This window comes from Serpula lacrymans, assembly GCF_000218685.1.
Source record: "Serpula lacrymans var. lacrymans S7.9 unplaced genomic scaffold SERLAscaffold_1, whole genome shotgun sequence".
In the NCBI taxonomy this organism is placed as follows: domain Eukaryota; kingdom Fungi; phylum Basidiomycota; class Agaricomycetes; order Boletales; family Serpulaceae; genus Serpula; species Serpula lacrymans.
This window is the reverse complement of record NW_006763290.1, coordinates 1,064,218-1,090,640: the sequence shown is the minus strand read 5'-3', so window position 1 is coordinate 1,090,640 and position 26,423 is coordinate 1,064,218. Positions and strand designations below refer to the sequence as shown.

General features: G+C 40.6%; 3 protein-coding genes across 3 annotated transcripts; 2 read left to right on the top strand and 1 right to left on the bottom strand.

The window, feature by feature from the left end:
* Positions 1 to 5,185: 5,185 nt before the first annotated feature.
* SERLADRAFT_454647 (uncharacterized protein) lies at positions 5,186 to 5,924 on the top strand (the record flags this gene model as incomplete). Its single annotated transcript, XM_007312129.1, has 4 exons — positions 5,186 to 5,349; positions 5,405 to 5,448; positions 5,507 to 5,615; positions 5,669 to 5,924. The coding sequence occupies 4 exons, from the start codon at positions 5,251 to 5,253 to the stop codon at positions 5,747 to 5,749; spliced, it is 333 nt and encodes a 110-aa protein (XP_007312191.1).
* Positions 5,925 to 19,206: 13,282 nt separating this feature from the next.
* On the bottom strand, positions 19,207 to 23,401 carry SERLADRAFT_404538 (uncharacterized protein; the record flags this gene model as incomplete). Its single annotated transcript, XM_007312128.1, has 21 exons — positions 19,207 to 19,300; positions 19,359 to 19,430; positions 19,503 to 19,579; positions 19,631 to 19,765; positions 19,836 to 20,006; positions 20,057 to 20,287; positions 20,336 to 20,418; positions 20,486 to 20,583; positions 20,626 to 20,824; positions 20,868 to 20,892; positions 21,021 to 21,052; positions 21,147 to 21,236; positions 21,503 to 21,677; positions 21,736 to 21,834; positions 21,958 to 22,114; positions 22,196 to 22,245; positions 22,304 to 22,569; positions 22,636 to 22,679; positions 22,737 to 22,923; positions 23,138 to 23,233; positions 23,269 to 23,401. 21 exons carry the CDS (start codon positions 23,399 to 23,401, stop codon positions 19,207 to 19,209), a joined length of 2,514 nt encoding a protein of 837 aa, XP_007312190.1.
* A 1,170-nt stretch (positions 23,402 to 24,571) lies between these two features.
* SERLADRAFT_431813 (uncharacterized protein) lies at positions 24,572 to 26,041 on the top strand (the record flags this gene model as incomplete). Its single annotated transcript, XM_007312127.1, has 4 exons — positions 24,572 to 24,673; positions 24,723 to 24,796; positions 24,852 to 25,235; positions 25,576 to 26,041. 4 exons carry the CDS (start codon positions 24,572 to 24,574, stop codon positions 26,039 to 26,041), a joined length of 1,026 nt encoding a protein of 341 aa, XP_007312189.1.
* Between the last annotated feature and the right edge of the window lie 382 nt (positions 26,042 to 26,423).

The window sequence follows — 26,423 nt, the reverse complement described above, 5'->3', positions numbered from 1 at the left end:
AAACAGAGCTTGTATTGACAGTGACACTGTCTATTTTCACACACTCAATTATAGCATTCAAACTCAACTGCTGGAAAATTCACTTTGGTGCCACATATTCAAACTCCGCTTAAATCCATTCTTGTGTGTCAAGCAAGGCACTTCAACTTTGATGTGATGTCAGTGGTGTTCTCCAGTATCTGTACAATTAAATATTTGTGATAGATTTTTATGAAACCATGAGGCTAATTTACCTGCATAACAAACCATTGTATGAATAATAAGAGCATTCTCATTACCATAAGAAGAATATCTCTTACAAAACAATAAGCTATTATAGTTCCTATAGCTGCTATTGCACATATAGCATCTATTGTAGCAGTGCGTGGTTGCTGAAATATAAAGACAATATTTAGGACATATGTAATGGACCTTCATTACATAAATAAGCAGGCTAATATATATGCCAAACCATTTAGTGAGTAATAATGGTGTTTTTATCACAATCAGAACAAAGTTCCCATAGCTAAAAATAAGCCGTTAAAGCTACTATACCTGCTATAGCTACCATAGCAGTTACAATATCTGTTATAGAAAAATTTTGACAATTATAGTGATGCTATAGCTGTCATAGAAGCCATAGAAGCCATAGAAGCCATAGAAGCCATAAAAACACGCTTGGCCATATAGCAAAATGGTTTTTCCTGATGATCTTCTCTCTGTATCAACTAATTCTGCCTCCTGCGAGAGGTCATTTAGTGCCTTTGGCTTCATTCTCACTCAAATTCACTCTTGTATGGGTCTGAAGCCAATGACAGACCTTGTTGAGCATTGTCTTCACCTACAAGACGAGCATGTCAGACTTGGCATTGTCAAACAGAACCTTTGAAAGCAAAAAATTGTTTCTTTACCAAATCCATCTCAGCAGACAACAGGCCCATCTACCACCACTGAGAATACACCAGCACCATCTTCTGCTGAATTTGTGGCCACCCAATTGCAGTCAGAAACTAACAGTCAGCCTGAAAATTCAATGCAAGATATCATTTCAGGATTTTGAGAATATTTGTCAGCTGATGAAGATGTTGGCATATTATATACATTACAATAGATTCTTTATTCTTGCAGTCACTTTCATTCAACTATTCCGACATAGATTACATAAGTTTCCTAACTAGGATACAAAAAAGTGCACCCATCCTACCTTAGACACCTCAGTCATTTACCAGAAAGACTGAGGTACAGTAAACATTATTATTGCAGTTAAACTCACACTTACACATTCCTTTAGAGTCTTTTACTTTACAGTTCTTGTCATCACATCAGAAGATGAAGAGCCAATTTCATTTGGTGAGGTACATATACCAATTGGCTCACTCTTTAATTTTGAAAGCACAACATGGATAGAAGTGGAGGAAAGGTTCTCGCTTCAAGCCTTGAATGAGGAACCAGAGCTGTATGATCCAGTGAGTCTCAATGCTCCTGGTGAAGCTGACTTGGATGGAGTTTTAGATATGGATGTTTTTGAGGAGGCAGTTCTTGTGTCCTAAATGCATGTAATATAATATGATACTAGCTACACATTGACTCTATACACAAGACTTGTCTTTTTGTTGTTCTATATCTGCTTCTGTACATTTGTTGACCTTCACCACCGCAGTATCATGATGCATTGTGTAACAACCAAGAGTTAGTTACTCTGGCACACAACTAGAACCAACTATAGAGATAATGATGAGGGAGTGGTTACCCCTTAGGTTTCAACAAGTGAGTTGTGAGGATACAACAGGAGGACTTGCTGAGGAGTCTCCTCGATCTATTGGGGTATATATACTACTACAGGTTTGTTTGTACATATATACTATACAGTTGATGAAGGCAGTGGCTGATGATGTTGTGGGCACAGCCTGTGTGACCAGCTCCACTGCGTAAGATACTTGTAGCTAAAATCTATAACAAAGGGGACGGTAGTCCCAAATGCCACATGCGAGCCATGTTGTGTTGGTTATTTCGCTTAGTTTTGCTTGTGTGGTTTTTGTGGCAACACAGGAGCAGCAGTACAGTAGTAGTGAACGCAGTGAAAATCGTAGCCACATTGAAATTCTCACGTTTATAAGGACAGACAGCACAAGTTCACTGACTTCTGACTAAATAAAATTTAATCGCTTAACTGTATTATTATTACTCAAAAGATAGTATGGAGTAGCTCAGTTAAGAGCAACAGAATGCTTTTGATACCATCATACAGTCAATCTATCATAATTGGGGAATAACTTGCTTTATTCACAATGCTGAAGGTAAGGGAAAAACATATCTCTGTAATACAATTGCCGCTGCTGCTTGAGCAAGAGATAATCATAATGTTGCTTTATGTGTAGCATCCTCTGAGATTGGATCCCTGCTCTTGGAGGGTGGCTGCACAGCTTATTCACACTTTGGAATCCCTGTTCTTGTACATGAAACATCCACATGTAGGATTCCAAAAAACTCTGACCTCCATGAGGTATTGAGACGTACCGGAGTTGTAGTCTGGGATGAAGCACCAATGCAACACCATCATGGGATTGAAGCATTGAATTGTACATTGTGGGACATTTTGGATAATCAGCTTCCATTTGGAGGCATTATAATGGTCTTTGGAGGGGACTTCCACCAAACAACACCTGTTGTTTCAAGAGGGTCAAGGTAACACATTATTTCTGCCTCTCTTAGAAAGTCACGACTGTGGACAAATATCCATGTCTGCTATCTCACACAGAACATGTGCCTGGACTGTACTCCAGAAAGTGAAGCCTTTGCTAGCTGGATATTGGTGGTGGTTGTGGAATTGCAGGAGATGGAACTATTGAGCTTCCCGCCAACATCCTTATGCCAGAAAACACCATAGACTCATTAGTTGACACTACCTATCCTGGAATTGCAAATGGAGACCAAAGTGACTATTATTTCCTCCACTGCACCATCCTCTCCATAAAAAATGATGTCGTTAGCAACCTTAATTCAGCAATGCTCACAATATTCCCTGGAGAAGAGTTAGTAGCTTGGTCAATTGATAAAGTGGTTGGAGAGGGGCATGAACATTATCTCGTGGAATTATTGAACTCCTTGCAAGTATCTGGCCTTCCTGAAGTGCACCTCAAACTTAAAGCTGGATATCTGCTTATACTCCTCCACAATATTGATCCCCTAAATGGACTCTGTATCGGAACACGCATGATTTTGATAGAGATGAAGAGAAGAGTATTGAAGTGCCATGTCTTGGGAGGAAAACATGCAGGGAAGATAGCTTTTATTCCATGCCTCACATTGGAACCTCCATCAGAAGAATTGCCCATCAAGCTATCACATTGTCAATTCCCTGTCCGTGTTACCTTTGCCATGACCATCAACAAGTCTCAAGGTCAATCAGTGGCGCAGGTTGGGCTGGATTTACGTGTTTTCACATAGGCAACTTTATGTTACATTATCTTGCTGCACTTCAGTAGAGAGAATAAAAATGCTATTTCCACGTGGTTTAAATGACAGATGTACCATCAATGTGGTATATCCCAAAATTCTGACTGGCTTTATCTGTGACTGGCAAGTAGACTTTTCCCCAATTCTCAACCTTTTGACTAAAGTGTTTTGTTCTCAGATCATATTATCATCCTTTACCATTTCTGGAGTCTCTTTTTTTATTTCTCATCAATCTATCAATGTAATACCACAGAGTTTTTATGTTACAATATATGTTGATGTCTGTAAATATTCAATGAACCATCTGCTTGAGTTCAGTATACTGTGCACAAGTTTAGGGCAGGCTTATAAGGTCATTCAATGACAGAACAGCATGTCAAACATGCATCATAGGATTCAAAGACTTAGCATACATTACAGACAGCATAAGTTCACTGACGTTTTGATCACTTAACAGTATTATTATTATTATTTATCATATAGCAAAACTATTGCACCAGTGGCAGAGCCACAGGACCTCGTATGAAGGAAGGCAGCGCAGCACAAGAAAGAGGAGTTTGAACAAAAAGGAAAGTGCCGCATGGCACAGGGTGTGAAAACTACAGTATAACGTTAAAGAGGAGAATGAAAATTAAAGGTCCGAAAATTGTGTATTGTAACACATTGACTCATCCCCTTACAGGAGCACTTTGGATTCACTCAGGATATATCAGTGCCTTCAGTGACACGTGCCATGCAAAGTCAACACAGCGAAGCCTAGTTACTGCTGGCACAAAGGTGCCAGCAGCAGAGCCCATGGCTTGTCCTTCCCTGATGAGGCCTATCTTACTTACTTTACAATCCTGAATGTGTGTAACATGGGTGACATAGCATGAGAAATATTCTTTGCCTCTCAGCTTGTTCAACACAAGTGTGATTGCAAGCAGCTCTCGTTTTGAAACGGAGTCTAATGAACGGGCCCTTGGTAAGGAATTTCGGTGCCCTAGCGAGATAAAGGGGAGCAATCATATATATTGAGTGCAGCTGAGTGAAAAAAAGTTAGGGCCCATCCGGCAGCCACCGTTTTGAAACATTGCCCGCCATGAAAGTCTCATTTCATTTGAAAACGGTGCCCTTTCAAAATGGGCCCGTTTCAGAACGAGCTGACGTGTTCGGCGACACAGTTCGTTTTGAAAAGAGCTTGTCACACTACTGAGTACTGATAAGATAAGATAGGCCTTTGATGCCATCATGTGACCATGTGATGAAAAGTGTTACGCTTGGCGGCAAACAAAGTTGCTATCTCTTCTCACTTGATATGAATTATTTAGGATTTTTTGTTTGAGAGAAAAGCTGAACCTCAGTAAATACAATTACAATACTGTAAGAAGAACTAAGGAAAATGGTGCCATGTAAGACGAGATAGATTTTTTGTGGCAAAGATGATAAAAATTCAAGTTGGTGATTTGCCTCGTCACGCCAGTGGTCACAAGCCAAGTCATGTCATGTCGTGGCGTCGGTTGTGGATGACGCCTATCTTACTTAATCCACAATCCTGAAATGCGTGTAACATAGTGTGACATAGCGTGAGAAATATTCTTTGCGCTGAGAGTTGTTCAAAGCGAGCGCGTTTGCAAACGGCTCTCGTTTTGAAACGGAGGCTGCCGAACGGGCCCTAAGTTATGCAACCAAGGTTTTCGGAAAGCTTTGTAGTGGCGTTTGAGCGCGCCATTGCATGAAATTTGGAGTCGGAATGGGAAGAGCCGAAAGTGATTTCAAATTCCCCAGGCTTACTTGTAAAACGTTCCTAAGAATTGAACAACCTATAAAAACAAGATGGGCATGAAATATCGTCGGTATCTCGCTGGGGAACGGGTTTATGGTTGTGCAACTTGTAGGACTCACTTAGCCACTATACATTCAATGATATCTCGAGTAAGTTTTCTGCAATTTCTTGACGTTGGAATAGCCTATATTCATGCATTCGAAGGCCTTTAACGGACAGCATGGCCGGGCGTATCTTTTCGATGGAGTGTTAACATCCTTATTTTCATTGGACTGTGAATTTTATGACTGATGTCGCTTTGAACAGAGTAAATATTGTCGAAGGGGAGCCAAATGACCGGCAAATGACCACGGGCAAACATACCGTTCGGGACATTTATTGCGTAAAGTGTGGTGCAACGCTTGGATGGAAATACGTATGATTCTTGTCGCTGTTCCATAGATTTCACCACGTTGAGAATCAGAACAGGATCGCGCATACGAAGGATCGCAGAAATACAAAGAAGGGAAATTTATCCTCGAGCGTAACCTTCTCGTCGACGTTCAATGACTTGGACATCCGTGATGTCATTGGCGGCGGGATCCAGAAGTCTTTGTTCATGTTGCATCACAACGTCCCACATATGATACATTATAAGCTATGTGACATCGCGGTGTTTTATTCTGTTTGTTTGGGATACCACCAGCGCAACAAATTTTATGATTATTCAGTTCTTGCCACTAATCTTGAAGCCTGATTCTCGCAGGTTCTGGGTTTATTCAAAGTGTTCTTCCATTATGAGCCTACACGTCCAAAGGATCCACTGCACCCCACGTTTGAAGAAATTGAGCGTCAGACACTCCGCCATGCTATAGTATGTGCGTTGTACACCTTATAGGCTGACTTTCGACCCACAGCTAAAGGTTGCTTACACTACAGGCCTGTAAAAGATAAAGTAGAGAATCTTACAGTATGAGCACGGTCAAGCTTAATGTTCCCTTGCAAGATAGACTGGTGTTCAACTATAATTGATATTGTGAATAACGTAAGGTAAAGAAGCTGCGCAAATGAATTATCCCCAATCCAAAGCGAGACACCAACTCTCCACAACGCTGGGAAGAGGATCCCGCTCTCTCCCTGCTCAACCACCGAAAAGCCATCCCACACACCCTCAAATTCATAAAAGCCACACACACAGGGGGTAACATGCAACCATGAAAAACATATGGCCCTAATTTGTTATTTTTCTCACAATAAAATTCTATCTATAGTATTAAGTCATTTTAATTGTTTCCAATATGTTGCTACATTTATTTTACTGAGAAAATAGTGACAAAAAAGCAAGTAAATCCAGGGTTTATCTCCTGATAACAATGTAAATCTTCTTTTTTCTTCACAATGTTTCTAGCATTTTTTCTGGGAAATAAAGCTGTTCATAGTATCATTGTTTCATATGTAAAAAAACTTCAAAGATGCAAGAAACATTATATATACAAATATCATATCTACACAAGATAGAAGGTGATAAAATTGAGAGGAATATTGCAGACAATGTGTGTATAAAAAGAAGAAAAAGTATGACTACTTTTGGAATGTGGCAGTAATGTTTATTGGGTCCTCAAGTTGATAAAATTCAAAACAATTTTGCAAGGTAAAATACAAATTGATTCCAATATAACATTATTAGATAAACAGATCTACATTTGACCCTACTTTGTCTCATTACATTTCATTTTAAATTGATAATGTAATAGTTTTTTTTTCTGGCTATAAATTCAAAATTTTGGGTGAAGAAACATTGTGAAGAAAAAAGAAGCTTTACATTGTTATCAGGAGATAAACCCTGAATTTACTTGCTTTTTTGTCACTATTTTCTCAGTAAAATAAATGTAGCAACATATTGGAAACAATTAAAATGACTTAATACTATAGATAGAATTTTATTGTGAGAAAAACAAATTGGGGCCATATATTTTTCATGGTTGCATGTTGACATAAATTCAGTAAATTCAGGCAGTAGTTTCAAATTTTATTACTATTGTATCTATGGAAAAAATTGTGTTTATATTTTGTCTTTGCACATACTTTGATTAGTATTTGATTCAAGGAAAAAATTGGGTTTTCCCCCTGTGACAACAATTCCAAACTACATCAGGTAATATAAACTAACCCTCACCTCTGAATCCTCATTCATTTTGCAGGTCACACAGATCCATCAACTCCACAACAGTAAGACAGCCATCACCTCCCACTCGCAAGCACAGGGATCACCTTGTGCCAGCGGAATGGGGAGAAATAGAAATCTGGGGAAAGGGTAGAGGGCCACATTTTTTCCCTTAGGCCCAGGGTTTTTTGACGCGAGCCCAAGGACACTGCCTGAGAGTCCCCAAATTGGTAGAGTCTTTGACATGTCAGAGATTTAGTGTAATACGAGGTTGTGTGTCCCTGCCGCTCAAAATTTGCCAATCACTCAACCTGTTGCAACCAACAACACGCTAATTCTCTCATCATATTTGCAACCTCCATCAACACTCATGCCTCACCCCCTCCCCCTTCCTCCCCTCCCCTCTCACCACCACCACTGTCCCTTCTGCACTATTCACCCAGCAAATGAGTGCATGTAGCCCCCTAATCTCTTCCAACTCACACTTGAACTGTCTTTTTCCCCCACTTGCCTTTACCACTTAAACTGAGCCCGGTCACTACGGTGATAGGAACGATGTGTGACTCACTAGTTGAGTCAGATCATCTGTATTCAGGTGACAGTGTTGACACATGACCTCAATTCATACAATGGAACATATAGTAGTTTACATGTACAGTACAATAGAGCCACCAGTATGGTCTGACATAGGGACACATAGCCCCCAAGCAAACCATAATAAACAGACTCAAAAGAAAAAGAAAAAAATTATTTCAAGCACGGACAAAGGATGTGCAAATGATATGGGCAGATTAATGATACACACCGTTGAAGAGTGCAAATAGAGCATTTATTTTACTGGTAGCAGGTCTCCCTACGGCTGATGGTGCAGATGCACCACTGCTGGCCAGTAAAAGAGTCTTTACACCTGTATCAAAGATTGCATCATCCCTTGCAATCAAAGCTTTTATATATCTATATCTAGATCAATAAAATATAATAGGATTACTTTTGTACTTCCTATCCTTCTGCCAGATATATATTTCCAAGCCCAGACAGAATGTGTCTTTACTTGCCTTGTCACTGGCTGCTTCCTTAGTGCATCAGGAAAAACACTTTGGCTATATAGACTCTAATAGTACTATAGTTGCAAATATAGTTGTCATAGTGATCATAGCTGCAATAGAAACCCCAACATCTATTCAGGAACAATGTGCTCTTATAGTACTCTTATAGTTGGCTATAGCCTCTTATAGCACTTATAGCACTTATAGTATATGGATGACTATATGAGCTATGAGAGAAATGGTGGCTGATTTAAAAAAATAATCACACACACAAGGTTTAAACTCTCAACCTGTTGGTCCACTTTTTGCTGACCAATTAATCTACAACCACATACCACACATTTATCCACTACACCATAAAAGCTTACAAAATATACTATACATGTGTAATATATTGACCTTCCATGGACTTGTAATTTATTTTACACATTGTCACAACTTATAGTTGGATAAAACATTGCTATAAATATGTACTATGGACTTAACAGCTATATAGGCTATTATAGCTATAAGAGCCATTATAATGCCTTGGATAGCTATATAATATTATACTGATGCTATATGTGCTCAAACTTATAGTACTATCAGAGCTATAATAGCATAAATAGTATTGCCTCTGCTATATAGCCAAAGTATTTTTCCTAATGCGGTGGGCTCCTTGGCCTTGCCTTTACCTTCTGTCCACACTTTACCATTGATTGTTGTTGCAATTGGCTCATCACCATCTGAATTGTCAGTGTCACTGCCTATCTTGGTATCGGAGAGGTCAATGACTATAACAACCAAAGTTTGTATACTCTGGTGCATGTCAAAGACACATAAGGAGAGTGAATAAAAAAGAGGATAATCTCCCTTAGGTAGGACCAAGTTTGTTATGGGTAAATAACAGGAGGACTTTCTGAGGAGTCTCCTTGATCTATTGGGGTTTTTATACTACTACAGGGTATTTGTACATATTGTACTATACAGTTCATAAAGGCAGTGGCTGATGATGTCATAGGGTGAAGCCTATGTGACCAGCTCCACTGCGTGAGAGACTTGTAGCTAAAAATAAGAAAAAGCAGTGCAATGCGAGAAAGTGGAGTTTGAATAAAAGGAAAGTGCTGCATGGTAAAAATGTGTGAAAACTAAGAAAGAAATATGAAGCGGAGAAAGAAAAGATGTAAGTCCAAAAATTGTGTATTGTAACAATGACAAATAATAGATCCTCTTTCTTCCTTTCAACACAAATTATGTAGGACTGCTGTAAATAGTAATTTATATCAGGCACTAGATTATAATTTAGATTTGCTTACCGTCAAATCACATTGTGTGATCAGTTCCAGAGGAATGGGGTAAATAATACATTTTTGCACTGATTTTCTTGCACAGTTGCATTGCAAGTGGGCCCAGTGGTGTCCGGATAATCAACCTGGTGTTAATTTACAATATTAATAAAAGCAAAGGTGACAGCAAGATGATGGACATACATCGCACCTCAATTGCTCATGAGCTTGTTTGACTGCTTTGAACAAGGGATGACAAAACTGGATAAACCCAGTCTCATCTAAAGCTGCTAAGTAACCATTGTTCTGCATGAAGCATAACCACCACTCCATGGAGTCACCCATTGTTCTCCTAGGAGCAAAATTGTACTTCTACTACTAGGAGTCATTATATCATAGTAAGTAGCACCTCTGACTATAAGTAGTAGGGGGCTTAGTATAGGAATACCGCAGTCATTTCTATAACCTCTCTGGCAGCAGCTGAGGTATGTTATATTATATTCCATAGAGATTACCTTAAACTAGCATCCATTGTAGTTTCACTTAGTTTTATTAAGGGATTTAATGGTTGACTTATGGGACCCTATTGCTTCACTAATTCCTAACTGAGATGCTTGCTAGCAGACAATTTCCCCAACATCTATCCACATAGGAATAAAATGACACTAATGGGGTTGCACAAGAACATCCTTTGTATTATTATTGATTGCTGCACGGAGAGCCTCGTCAGTGTAACAACCAAAGTTTGTATACTCTGGTGCACAATGAAGACAGGAGAGGTGAGTGAAGGAGAGGGTAATCTCCCTTAGGGTAGGACCAAGTTTGTTATGGGTAAATAATAGGAGGACCCGCTGAGGAGTCTCTTTAATCTATTGGGGTATTTATACTACTACTACAGACTATTTGTATATGTGTACTATACAGTTGATGAAGGTAGTGGCTGATGATGTCATAGAGCACAGCCCATGTGACCAGCTCCACTGCATGAGAGACTTGTAGCTAAGAATAAAGAAAAACAGTGTAGTGCAAGAAAGTGGAGTTTGAACATAATGAAAAGTGCCGCATGGCACAGTGTGTGAAAACTACGAAAGAAAGTTAAAGTGGAGAATGAAATTTAAAGATCCAAAAATTGTGTATTGTAACACTACCCCCTTTTCAAGGCTCTGCTTCCAGGAGAGACTAAGTACCAGGTAGTGATTAAATTTTTTAGCATAGGTTGAAAAAGGGAATTAAAAAAGGTTGAATCCATGCCTCTGAGATCCCTAGGAGCCAAGGGATTCTTAGAATAAAATTCTCGAACACCATTGCAGGAATTTTCCAGATGGGCTTCTAGTTTCCATGTTCTGTCCTTGTCTCCATAGCCTTTCCATAGGACTAGGAACTCTAATTTTTCATGCTTCAAGCATGTGTCCACCACCCATTTAACTTTGAATGCTTCTTCACCTTCCTGGGTGATTACAACCAGTCCGGGCCGGTCTATGCACTGTCCTGGCAGCGGCCCTTTGTAGGGTTTCACACCACTATTATTGACTGTGGTATAACCCTTATTTGTTTTGGGAGTTCTAGCTCCACCATATTGATTTCCTTAATCTGGTAAGGACCAATCCAGTTTTTGGTCAGTTTTCTAGACTGCCGATCCTTTGATTTTAAGTGGTCGGTATCTAACCAAGCCAGGTTGCCAATGCCAACCTTGTAATCAGGGGCCTTAAAGTGTCTACACTCTGCCCTATCTTTTATCTGCTCTGCTGTTTTGAATAGCGCTTTGCACATTTTGTCTAAAACAGACTTCATATCCTTGACCATGCTTTTAGCAGCCTTGTACTTGTTTTTGCCAGGTTCTACACCCATTCTGGGGAGGTACAAGCTTGTAATCCCAAATGGTGCCTTCCCTGTAGCCAATAACTGTTTGATATTGGGGTCCTGTATCAGAGATAACTGTTTCTGGTAACCTGTGGATAGACCATATAAAATTCTTAAATAAGTCTGCGGTACCTGCAGCTGTAATATTTTTTTATGGGAGTAAGCGATCTGCCACCACCATTACTGAATCATACCCATGTGACTCGGGTGAATCCATTGTGAAATCAACCAATATATCCTGCCAGGGACCAGCTGGTATTGGATTTGGCATAAGTTTACCGGCCAGCGGTTAATGTGAGTTCTTTGCCATGGCATATCTCAGACAGGATTTCATGTATTTCTGTACATCTTTAACCATTCCAGGCCATATGTAGTTTCTGGAGATCAACTCCATTGTTCATTGCCATTCAGGGTGCCCAGCCACTGGAGTGTCATGATGTCTATCTATAGGTTTGATCCTTGCAGATTCAGGCACATATATCTGGTCTTTGTAATGGAAGAGCCCGTCTTCCCATAAATAATGTTTATTGCCACTTCTTTTCTGATGAGATGTCTTCCTTGAAGGCATTTAGAAGGTTGGATTCCTGCCCCATTTGAAAATTGACAACCCTGGATTGATTTATCAGGGTGACACCTTTGTTGTCATCTTCAATGTTGTTGGCATGATCCTTGCTTCTAGACAAAGCATCCGTTTTTCCCAAAGAAGTGTCAGGCTTATGAATTGATTTATAATTAAATCTTCACAGGTATACTGCATAGCAGGCCTGTCTTCGGTTCAAGTCTTGAGCAGTCATAAAATACTCCTGATTTTTATAATTGGTCCATATTTTGAATTGGTGCTAGGCACCTTCTAAGTAATGCTGCCAGTGAAGTAATGCTGCCAGTGCTCTAGTGCTCTAATGATGGCTAGCATCTCCTTGTCATATATTTGATAGTTGCATCTGTAGGCGACAAACTATGCGATAAATAGGCACAAAGCCTCCAAAAAATTGTCAGGGCATTTGATTGATAAAACAGCGCCAGTAGCAAAATCAGAAGAGTTGGTTTCTAGCGGGTGTTATAATTGACATACCAGCACCTATTTACGCTTCACTTTTTGTACTTTTACTTTTCATTTTCCAAGTCACATGACTAATCATGTGACCATTGACTTTACTTTACATTTTGGACTTTTCATAATCACATGAGCAATCATGTGACACATCACCTGACCAGTGTCTAGACTCATTATGTGACCAGTCACATGCTGGACATCGGACTTTAAACTTTACTTACAACTGTACAATATCTCAGGTATTTTAGTATATATACTCTAGCAATACATGGGGAGGGACTCAGCGAGTCCTCTTCTAGTGTCTACCAACATTAGTACAACAAGTTCCCTCTCTTAATGAGTTGTACACTTCCTTTCCTCCATTGAGTTGTTGTTGTTGTTGTGCTCCAGTGTCCCAAGGCTGTGTCTTATTGGAGTTGTCACAGCCGGAACTCTTTGTCTAATTCTGGAAATGCTGATATGGGTGCTGTTGTAAATGCCTGTTTAAGCTTATCAAAAGCTTCTTGTTATTTGGCGCCCAAGTGCCAAACAACATCCTTTTTAGTGAGATTGTTCAATGGTATTGTTATCTTTGCGAAGTTTTAAACAAACCTTTGGTAGAAGTTGCCTAAGCCAAGGAAGGCTTTAATTCCTTTGACGCAAGTAGGTTCAGGCCAATCCAATATAGCTTGAACTTTCTCAGGATCCATCCTGATTCCGTTGTGGCCTATTATCATACCAAGGAACTCTACTTACATTTTTTGGGCTTGACGAATAGGTCCCATTCCTGATCATCCAACTTTGTAAATATTAATACATTATCAATGTAAATGACAACACAGTTTTCCATATCCGCAAAGATTTCATTCAATATGCTCTGGATGGTTGGCGGTGAATTGGTCTTTCTTCTTTGATGCGTATATTATTGTACTCCCATCTGAGGTCTATCTTTGTCAAGATATTGGCACCAGCCAATTTGTCCACTAGCTGACTGATCAAAGGCAGTGGAACACATTTTTAACTGTGTACTCATTTAAGTAAAAATAGTCCATAATCATACACTTCTTACCATCCTTCTTAGAAATGAAGAACACCGGGGACATCATAAGGCTTAACTTCTGGGAAGCTTTCAGATTTATGTTTAGAAAAGACTTTCCAGAAGTCATGGTGCTCTGGAGGTACCAGCCTTGTAATCTCTTCCTCAGGCTTCACCTCATCATTGTCATTGTCAATCTTATCTAAAGATCTGAGTTTGGCATAAATGTGACCAGTTTTTATCCTTTCATCAAGCTTAGTTTGATGGACATGACTCAGCTTTCCCAAGTCATCACACTCCTGAGGGCAACGTGACAATATGACAACCCCTGTCTGCCAGTTGATCTCAGGATTGTGTTTAAATAGTCAGGTCCAGCCTAAGATTAAATTAATCTTCCCTGACTGGGTAGCTTCAGCAGTGACTCATTCTCTGTGTCCTTGATACTCAACAACAAAGGAACATTTGTGCGTAATGCAGCCACCCATGTTAAGTGTACCATCAACATTATAAACGGGAATAGATACATTTAATTTTACAAGGGGGAGTCCAACTTGCTCCGCCTAGACCTGATTTACAAAGATGTTGTTAGTGCCTGAATCAAGCAGTGCGCTGGTTGGGTGTACTAGGCCTCGGGAAAGATCTTCCACACCAAAATCTAAACGGATCTCTTTTTGGAATAAATATGTGCATATCAACACAAGCCTTGGGATTTGGTTAGAAAGCGGCTCTGGAGAAAAAGAGGAAGAAGAAATATCAAAAGAAACATGTTTGTCTACTTTAGGATTTTTTATATTTATATTTATATTTTTACCAGAATCAAGCACCCTAGTGTTTGTCTTGCCAGGGCCACATTCCAAGGGAGATGCTGGTGCAGCGGTAGTATCATAAATATTAAGGTTACTTTGCACACAGGTACATACTTCTGATAACAAATTGAGAAATTCATTTACAAATTGGGGAGCCACCCCCTGTTCTTTATTGCTCGTGCAACACCATGGAGCAGGGGCCACCTTGTTGTGGTTTACTTTATTGTTAATAGGAGTGAAGGTACCCAAGTAACCTAAGCCCCAAATCCTTTTCCCCAGGCCTTCATTTCAGCAACCTACTGATCATAGAAGAAGGCCCAAATTTTGTTGTACAAATGACCAGCCAATGAATTAAGCCTATTATCCGGCTTCTCTGTTTATAATTGGCGTGCCTGGCGCCTTTGGTTATTTTTTTGTTGGGCAGCCTGCACCCCATTTTTACAGTCTTGGGATATGTGTCCCTCCTGGCCACGGTTGTAACAGTTGCCCTTGAATCTGCACATCTGTCTGCCTTAGACTGTGCCAATATCCATAGGAGCACCCTGTCCTGGCTGCAGCCCAAACAGCTTGAACCCATGAGAGTGATAATTATTTTGGTTTGATAACCCAGGACAACTCTGGAAATAGTTAACTGTTTTTGGTGGTGGACCTGCCACCAAATTGTATTGTGTAGAGCTCAATGGCCCTACCTACTTTGCAAACCTCTTCTGCTGCTTACAAGAGGTTCTTGTTTCTCATATCCTGCAGATAAAGCTGTTCTGTAATGTGGGGTTCCATATTGCATTCTAGCAGCTTCACTGTGTGTTCATTATCTAGACCCCCTTGGATGGAGAGGGCCAGAAACCGTGTTACAAAATCATCTGTCCTCATGTTTCCTTGTTTGAAGGATCAGATTTGCTGATGTGCCCAGTCACACTCAGCTTGGGGTTTGAAATATTTTTTGATCTCTTCTTTGAGATTGTCCCAGGTAGGCCAGTAATTGGCAGTGTAACACTCTGGGAGTCTACCTTGGGTGTATCAACCCACCACAGGTCCTTTGAGTCTTGACAGTACTGCTGTCACTATTTGAAAATTATTGGCAAACACTGTAGAGTTATTATTGTGGCTGGGTCCGCATTACCATCACTTTTTTACTCCCAATACCATTCCTATCCGGCCCCCTCCTTCATCATATGTCATTCAGCCCACACATTCTATGCTCAATTTATTGTACAGCCTGCTTCACCCACACTGCCAATGGATAGAGTCCGCACAAGCTGCATTTTGGACCCCATTTGGTTTGCATCAAGCACGGCAAACAATCTTACACAAGGACAATGCACATAGACAGTAGTTTGAACCCGTTAATCCGCACTTTCACACAGTCTGCACCCGTGGGAAATCTAATCCGCAAGTCGGGCTCCCTCAATCCGCACTTTTTAGTCTAATTATTCCCTAGTTGCCTTGGCGCCACAGCGCTTCCATCTACTTCCATCTGCACTTTGATCAGCACTTTCATACAGTCCACAGAGTTCATGTTTGTGGACACCTAGAGCCCGCGTTTATGGGTACATAGAGTCCACATTTGCGGATGCATAAGGTCCGCACTTTTTGGACTTTGGACTCATCAGATGAGAAGCTAACTCAGCACTCCACGCACATGCAAGACTCCAGAGCATTACAATTGTTCACAGATCAACTACCCCTTTCCTTCTATCGATTATAGGAGTTGTCCCTCATGGTATGGAACTGGTCTGGACATCGGACTAGCAGGATATGACTTGCTTTTTCTTATATTTTCATATGGACACTTTCTGTTTCTCCCATTGGTTTTCATATCTTTTACACTATTTGTGCAATTTTCTTTTTGGTACTGGTATAAAACTGTACTTCCAAAAGGAAGGAATACCATCTTTTGATCCCCCATATACTCAGAATTCATCTGAATAAGTCACCATAGTCGCTTCAGAATCGTTGTAGATATCCCACAGCTATATAAACAAATTTCCAACAAAGTACCGAGCTTATTGTGACATTTTGCTTGTATAGACCCAAAATGCGGACTCTCAGGAGTCATTCCAGTGCCGTATTCTCCACTATATTCATCCTCAACTCATATTATCACTCCCACACTTGTATTATTGCCTTTCCAGCAAGACCACAACTTGCTGTGACATATTTGCTTCATTGAGACTCAAAAGTGCGGACTCTGCAGATTCATTTGCAGACCTGCATACTCATCTGCAGACTCACTCTGTTGTAGTCTTCAGCACTTTTTTCTGAATCCCTTGGTTGATTGGTTGATCCCTGTGGGTTCAACAAAGCATAGGTGTTTGGACATCAGGTCTAGACTCAACCCTTCTCCAACTGGTGGAGGCAAGTGCCCGGCCTGGTCAAAGGAACGTGAAGAAAAAGTTTTGTATGTAGATCTAATCAACAATAGTTCTGCACTACTGCTGAGCTATAGTACTCCCCTTACCACTGGGGGCCGTGTAATGTTTGATTCAATCTTTCTAGTACCTTGTGTTGAGGAGCTCACCTGCAGGATTTGGGCACACACTTTGTTTCTGTGGCTAGCAAAAGCTCAACACCATCTGAAACCAAAGTATTACTGCTCAAAAGGTTCCACTCAACCCTGTGGTCCAGGTTTGCACGAAGTGCAAGAGAGTAAAAGAGCGAGTCCTAATGTAACAACCAAAGTTTGCATACTCTGGCACACAATGAAGACAGGCAGAGAGGGGTGAGTGAAGGACTATACAGTTGATGAAGGTAGTGGCTGATGATGTCATAGGGCACAGCCCATGTGACCAGCTCCACTGCATGAGAGACTTGTAGCTAAGAATAAAGAAAAGCAGTGCAGTGCAAGAAAGTGGAGTTTGAACATAATGGAAAGTGCCGCATGGCACAGTGTGTGAAAACTACGAAAGAAAGTTAGAGTGGAGAATGAAAATCAAAGGTCCAAAAATTGTGTATTGTAACACACATCCACATAAAATAAGCTGGTCGCCATCTCTGTCAATGCACATTAAGCCCAGCAGATATTGACAATAATTCCTTCAAATTTGAATTTGCAGAGATCATCTCATTCAAAACAGTGTTTGAGATGTGCTACATATGAGCATCTGAAATCTCCCCTGTAGCTTCAACACAAACCATATGATTTTTGGGACATTCCTTATAATGTGCCCTTTACAATATGCTGGGTTTGTCCCTTGTACTTCTCAGAATGTCCCACATAATAAAGGGGACATCCTATATCACAGGTGGTGGGATATCCCATATAGTCATGGGGAAATCCCACATCACAGTTGGGATGTCCCACACAATAAATGGGATATCACACAGAATCTCTTGGGTTGGGGTATCCCAGTGGATTTTGAAAATTTGAAAAACACAACTGCATCTTGTGAAAATCAAAATAAAGTAAAATCCAGGTATTTACAGGGGTTGAAGATTGTACATGGTAGTTTTTGAGGGGTAAATGTGTGATTGAATTTTTTAATAAATTAATTTGTATGTAGGTGATGTGGTAGATGCTACAATTATAAGAGCATAATTGCAGCACCTTAGATTTAATCCTAAAATTAATACATAATATCTTACTAAAAATAGATAAATAAGGCTGATATGCCTACCCTAAACCCTCCTGGGCTCAGTGATGGAGTATTTTGGACCATGCACACAAGATTCTGTCCCTATTTGTATGGGCAGTTGAGAGTGGAGACAATCATATATCATATAATGTGACAAAGATAGTTGTTGAAATATTAAATTATTAACCCAGCTTTGTTAAAGTCTTAAGCAATTAAAATGTGACATGGACTATAGTACATTATATGTGGGTTTGACTTTCTTGATATTAAGATGGGACCACTATTAGATGATCACAGATGATGTCCCATACTTGGGGATATCCCACAGCAATGTCCCAAGGTAAACAAGGCTCTTAGTCACATAGCAGTTTCAAGCTAGGAGCCAGGCACCTGAGATTGACTGCAGTGAATGCCAAACTGACATCAACTCCAACATCTTGACAAATTATGACATTTGTTTATAGTATGAGAAAACATGTATTGGCCAGGGCTTGAACCTGGGACTCCAGCTTTCATGGTCTGGTGCTTTACCAATTAAGCTACCAAGGCATACTTGGAAAGCATACTGATTGGTTGCATGCCCAGAAGGTCCAGAATCACTGTACACGGGTGCGGATCCCATTGTGTTGTGATACATCTGACCCCACATCTCTGAATGTATCCATTGTAAACACAATCACCTTTCATCAGGCTTGTAAACTTGAAGGATAAACCCAGTTTACTATGCAATTATAATTATCCCAACTCCAGGCCTCCTCTCTTGCTCCAAAAGTCATGGATCTGTCCTCTGTCCCCTCCAAATACCACAATTATGGAAGCATTTTTAGCAAGGCCAAAGCAGACAAGCTTCATCAGGAAAAACCTAGTTTCCTTTTATAGCTATCATAGCTGTCATAGTGCTATATAGGGAAAATAGTAGCTATAGTATGCCTAGACAAGTCCCTATTATATAGCTCTATATAGCAGGGATATTTTGAGATGTTTGCTATACCAGCTATAGTATCACTTCTGTGATATATACAATCCATCTCTACTATGGTTGCTCTCATAGAATATAATAGATATAACAACCATCAATGGTTATTTCAGAATGGTCATATTATATATGTTCCACAAGCTTATCATAGTTTTCAAATTTTCTCAGTTTTGTTTACTATTATTATAGCATCCTGGCTGGAGATCATATGCGGGGAATCTATCAAAGTATATTCCTGATACCATACAATGACATGCATATATCAACAATTATAAGGATGCTGAATCTTCAAGCACTACAAAATCAACCTCATCCTCCCAGTTGTCCTCTTGTGCATTCAAGCACTGTAAATCACACTGTTGACTATGTGTAATGTAATGCTTATGAGTGTTGTTCTAAAATAATTTGGTAGGCTACTCACAGAATATTGTTGTAAGTGTTTTTACAAAACTGCAAAAACCACCTAGGAGTTTTCCTTTGTAGCTCTTCTAACCTGGACAGATAATATAAATATCTAATAAACACTTATGAATAAAGGTTGACGTAGAGTGGATATTGAATTTACCTGGGCCTGTAGACCTGTTCAGAGAAATTCAAGGTGGTGTGAACACCTTTTGCAAGTTCATGAAGACAGTTTTTGATCTGTGAAATATAGAGTGAGGAAAATTCATGTATATTACATTACAAACTCACAGCTGTAACAGTCAAGGCAATTAATGGTAAAGGTGAGTCTTTGAAGTCACTTGGATAGCGGACACCCTCCCCCTTTTTATGAAACCACTGAATCTGAAGTAGTAGCTTGATGATGTGATGTCCAAAAGGTTTTTGCTTATCATATGAATTAAGTCTGATATACATAGTCATAAAATGTTTAAGAAGAGTAGATATGAACACTTACAAAAACATCCAAACCACCAAATGTAAAGACACCTTTTCTACTACTCAACAACCACTCCCCTATAGTATGTACTTCCTCTGAGAGCTTGTTTTTGAGGGTGTATTCTGAGAGAATGAGTATCCTAGCCTTTTGTTTGACTTCACCTCTAAGCTGAGCTGCAGCCGCCCACACCTGTTTAAAATTTTAATATTAGTAATATTAAAAACATTGTTCTCACTCACATAATCGACAATTCTACCTTTTTTCTGCTTGTTCCTTGCATTCTCCAAATCTACTATGGTAGTCTTGAATAGTGAAGAAGAACTGGCAACTTTGATGATTGCATTCCAAACAAGTTCATCTTGTTCATCAGTACCTGGGAAGCCTTTCACAGTAGAAAGAATGACACACATTTGAGAATGTCCTGCTTTAGCCAGCCTGGAGCTGGTAGGACTAAAGCTAGTGATGATGGCCTGTGTAGAATATAAGCCTCATAATCTTTAAACTTATTGCACACTTACCTTGGAATCTCTGGAAGGTGTTAATGAAGGAGAACTATTGCTATTCATTTTACGGTTAACGTTGATCAACCAGACACTTTCAGCTGGTGATGCAGTAATCTGTATCTGTATATGTGGATCAGTGAACTAGAAAAAAAAGGTAAAACTCACATTGGTATGCAATGATGAGACCATTTGTTCGTAGCAAGGATTGTCCAACTCCTGGGTCAATAAAGGTGAGGGAGTAACTTGCTGTGAGCTTTCTTCTTCTGATGATGCATTAGTAAAGCTTATAGCTAAGATTGAGTTACTTGCCTGTCAAGCATCTAAAGGTCTGCATTAGAGCATCTTCATCTTCATCTTCTAGTTCCTCTTCCATGCTATTTCTGGCCCTCTTATGAAGAGGTTCATCTTCACTATCAATGTCAGGCCTATCTAAGTCTCCTTCTTCCTCATCATCCTCAGCATCCACCATGTGAGCTGCTTTCTGACGAATATCTGGGAAGTGTACTATGTAATGGACATGATACATAATACATATTAAATGACTCACCTACTAGCCTGTCAGCATTTGCATCCTTTCAAGATGCTTGCAACTTCTTCATCAGTTGGCTGTATAAGATTTCTTCATCTTGTGTAAGCCCATTGGAAGAGTTTGATGTCCTTTGAGCCCTGGAATATTTAGTTAAAGGCTTCTTTGACTTACTCCCCTGAGTTTTGTTCTGTCCAGATCTTGTGCTAGCAGCCATCACCAAAATAGTAGACAGAGACAGAGGTAAAAGATATAGAAAATGAGGAATTAGCAAACAGTGGAACATTTCATCCCTCATACCTTTCAACTTTCTTCTCAAAGGTGATACAACAAACAAATATACACTAGTATTATTAGTGACAAACTCTGGATCAAACAATTGGTAAACGTCTAAGAGTATCAAGGTCAAAAAGACAAAATGCAGTACAAAGTATATGGTTGTCAATGTAAAGAAGAATGACCAGCCCATCCATTTTGCCTATTCCTCCAATCATACATCTCCTTGTCAGTTTGCAAGACAATTGAGCCCCTCTGCCCTCTAAAGTGCAAGTTAAAATGAGTTATATCACATGAGCAAAAGAGTACAATATCCCCCTCTCTCATCTGCAACACCAGGCCAGGCTCAACAAGACAAAGCTCTCCCCCTTCATGCTTACCCAGTGGTATGACTAGACAAAAGAGTTTGTCCTTGGCATCCCTGTGAGCCTTGGTTGAAACATTGATATTGACCACAAGACCTAAGAATGGGCAAACAGCAGAGGCATTGTTACCAGGGAGTGACTCAGCATGTTGTCTGAGTACCAAATATTTGGCAGGTAGATAAGTAGCAAGCTACATCAATGGTATCAGCAGATTATCCTGCAAATCAATCAGAAACAATGTCACTCACCATTTCATTTATCCATTCAAAGAGATCAGCAAATACAGTTTTAAGTTTCTGGTAAATGTTAGCATGATCTTGAATCTCCTTGGATGTATAGGGGACAAGCTGCAAAGAATTTGTCCTCTAGGCATACTTTCTCCTCATCATCCAAGGGGGAATATTCTTCGGTGCGTCATTTCCCTTTATTGATTCAGTATAGTTTGTAAATGGAAAAAAAAAAGAACTCACTTTTGTACAATGGCGGTTGTACCAAGAAAAATGTAGAGCTTGAAACGTGAAGCCTTCACCTTTAACAGCCGAGTCTACATGATGTAGAGATGTGGTGGAGCCTAGGCAGGACTGGAAGTAAGGCAGGAGAGTGGTGCGGATTGATTCTGGCATAGAGCTGTATAAAAATAAAATGAGTGAATCATCGCTGTTTTTCAAGAGAAGAGGGATAGAGGGAACTATTGAGCATGGTATATACAAGTATGCTGAGGGGTTTGTACGAACACCCCCATCATAATGTTTCTGTATCTAAGAACAAATATTTAGCATTGAGATTGTGTATACTACATACATGATAATAACATACCTTGGCCGTCAGGTCCTCCACATTTGTGACCTTGATGGCTCGACTAGCCTTTTCTCTTTCTGATTCGGTCCACTCGTAGTTAGCGCCAGGATCCCGTGGTGCAGAGTATTGGCGATTGCCTTCAGCCATATTCTGGAATGTTGTGCTAACCACATACATTTCAGGGAGGACAACTGGTGGTAATGATGGTGATGGTGGTTGAGAATGAGGCAGGATGTTGTCAAGATCGGATAAGGGAGTCAGGAAGTGTACTAAAGATGTTGTACCTACACCTAAGATAACCTGACCATGATTATGTATGGGTACATGAGCTATGTCTATAGTATGCATACAGACTCCCCAACAATCTAGACAATGATCCAAGAGTTGGAAAGTACTACAAAAAAACCAAAAAAAAATCAGAAGCTGTTAGAATCAAATAATTGTAATGTACTTGAACCAGATAGCCTTAAAAATTTGATCAGAAGCCTCAAAATGTTTGCAATCAATATTAGCAGGAAGGCCATAATAACTGAGCACGCCAGGTGCGAACATGCAGTTCATGTTCAGTGGCAGGTTTTGGCATAAGCTAGAAATAGTTGGGATGATTCTACTAATCACCAGCTGTCCACTAACAGTAGCTGCATGACATTGTTTAGTTAGGATACATGCAGTAAAAAGTAGTACACTTACATTCAACTGGCCACCTAAAAACATTGACTATCTCTCATGGCATTGTTCCATCCATTTCACCAAGTTGAACCCATAAGTTCAAGCCTGCAACCAAAACAAGGGCATAGATAGATCCTACATAGATCTGTAAGTATGGCTTAATACGGACAAAGGTGATCTTACCACCGGCTAATATGGCTGCAAACTTGCAGCCCATAGCATGCCATTGCTCAAACTGTTTCTTAGACGGCTTGGGCTGAGGGAGATCTTGGCAACGAGCTGGATGTAGCTGATCATCAGCAAAAAGTTGACACCTATGTCTTTACTGGTCATGCGCCAACAGCGCGCCACAACAGAAGCCAAAGACTTGTCCAGGTAGTCATTGGTGGACGTAACAGAGGTTAACAGGGAGTTGACAGAGTGCGCCCACTCTCCTGAGTTGAACATTGATGAGTCTTCATGTGCAGCCGCAAGTTGTGCTATTAAAGTGTCAACGGCCGAGTTGATCCTAATAGCAGGGTTGTTGACTGCTTGCCACAGAGATTGCTGGACAGCAACTCCACCCCTTGGACAAGGCCGTCAACATGCAGGAGCTGGAGCAGGGGCAGGAGCAGGTTGTCAACATGTAGGAGATGGAGATCAACAAGATTGACGTGCAAGAGTAGGAGTAGGAGCTGCAGCAGCATATGGGTGTTGACGTAGTTGGCGTCTTTATGAGCGTATCACTGTCAGAGATTGTTGCAGAGATTGATTGGTCTGCAATTTGGACTCGTCAGCTTGAGTTTGCTGTGGAGAAACAATAGTCAGTAACATCGGCATTAGGAGGGGAGAGCCAACATACCTCTTCACCAGAGTGGGCTGGGGATGATGTTGTTAGGTCTTGATGCATGGTGACAGAAGGCAGGCTGTCAGAGAGGGACAATGGAACCATTGAGGATAGAGCCACTTTGTCTAGCAGTGCAGAGAGGTCAGCAGGAGTGAGTGTGCTTGGGATACCCACCAGTTGGGCATGAAAATCCATCAGCTCTGTTGGCAGTGGTTGCTGACCCAGTATCCGAGCGAGGATCTTGACCTGTAGTGCCAAAATAGTAAATCTGTACATCTTCAGTATACTACAAATACTGTGGGAAAATGTATGTCAGCCTGACCTCAGGTCAGGCTTGGTTACACAACAATATCATAAGGTGTTGCAATGCTGATAATGTCAAATCAGCAATCTGCTGGACCATGCGAGAATGGACGGTCAGACTGTCCATTCTCACACGGTCCAGTATTGTTGTTCCAGCGTAGATAAGATTAGATCACCCAATGAGCCATGAAAGAATGGACGGTCAGACTGTCCATTCTCTCACAGCTCATTGGGTATTCACTATTGCAATCATATGAGGTGAGTGCTGATACTGAGGTGGAATGAACAGAGACTTACTATTTTTCTCATAGTGATTATTGGCTTTTCACAATAGCAACCTGTTGATTCCATGCAGTGCGAGAAAAGAGATCAGCTGTTGTCCCCTTTCTCACACTGCATGGAACAATGCGACTGCACACGTCCAACTGTGGATGTGGGTGGCTCTCCGCTTATTATCTTTTGAATCATTATCAACATCCACTCTTTCAATGTCCATCCATACTGCACCAATCACTATATCTGAGGATCAAGTCCAGCCCATCATTGAGCAAATTGTTAGGAAGTATAATTCTCCGGACGTATATGTCCAGGTGAGAAATCATTGTCTGGCTACATTCCTGATCTGATTTTTCCCCCTAGCAATTCTATATTGAACCATCAAGTTTCCCTAAGTTTGTGGACAAGCTCAGAGAAAGTGAATACAGCACTCTAAGGTATGCTTTTTTGTGAGTGAATATACTGTACTTATGTCCTTACTTCCAGATATAGGTATGACCATGTGAAAGGCATCTTGCAACTGAGCATGCCTACTCCTGTACATGAAGTTTTCATTGAGTGCCTCAGTGAACTTTTACAGGGGGAACTGTCAGGCTTTATCAGACGGTCAGATTGGAAGTTCAAGTTGAGTTCTAATACATCCAAGTTCCTCCGGCGAGGTCAAATCACCACTGTACCCAACTTAGCCATCAAGTTCCAAAGCCTCAATCCTAGCACTGAGTGGCAGGACTTGTTCATTGTCGAGGTCTCCCATTCCCAGTCACTTGGGGACGTCACCCAGAAGGTGAAAAAGTACTGGGAGGAGCTCCCCCACCTTGTTGGCACTCTAGTGGTCAAATTCTACAAGTCCCACAAATATGCAAAGCCCCAATATGGGTACGCTGAACGCGTCAACATGCAGTATTGGTACAACTTATAAAAGGATGACAATATCAAATATGGCCCTCTGAGGACAGCTGACGGTGTAACATGGGCGGGTAGATTTGTGGTGGATATGTACCTGTATGAAAAGGACCCAAAGGTTGTAGAGAAGGAGGGCTATGCACGGGATCTTCCTACGCCCATAGTACTGGTGGGTCCCCTCTTGATCACTACCTTCTTTGACTAATATAACATACATACAGAGGGTGATACCTAATATAGATGTGGGCTAACTCTATCCCACTCAAGCCCAGAAATACAAACTCAATGAAGTTTTCAATTGTGTTATTACCAGGTCAATTTTGGAGATGGAGAAGATTATGAGAAGTGCGCTTCAGACTGTTGCTAACCTAGAAGCTGAAAGTGCAGCTGCTCAGATGGCAGCGCTAGAGGTTGCTACCCAGGATTTGATAGCAAACTGCACTGGTCGTCCTCTTCAGAGTGGTACCCATTCACGCACACCCACCACTACTCTACCTACTCCCCATTTGCACCCCCAAGTATTGCCTAAAGAGATATCTTCTATCAATCTCTCAGTCTTTGATATCCAGCTGGATTTTGACGATTTTCTTCAGGCTTTTCATGAATCTGTAGCTGATCTGGCACATAGACATTTTCAGGATCATTGTAATGCCCCCCGAAGTCGTGCTAAGGCAGCTAGGAGAAGGAGTCCTTTTCACTCTGAAGAAGAAGTGGGTCGGCTTGTTCGACAGAAATTGGGTGTAGGTAGCTTCAGCAACAATGTCACAAGGAGGAAGTGAAAAACGGACATGGACAACATTATATGTATTACTTTTCTTGTTCTTGTACTCTGCGCTTGTAAACGATATTGTACTTAAGCATGTATATGCATGTATAACTTCTCTTTGTATTAGAACAAGCAAATTCTATGTTTTACCACTACATATTTCCAATTTGGGATATTCCTGGTGTAGATTGAGGTGTTGCGTCTTCACAGCATATTTACAAACAGGTCCTAGATAGTCAAAGGTATCAATTTCATATTAACTGGTGTTATTATTTCATAAACTGACTGGATGTGTATGGTGTAGTTTAGGTTCAAGGAGAAAACGGCACATGTACCCAGTATGGTTGATTGCACATGTCCTGCATGTGGAAAACTTTTGAAAACACCACAAGGTG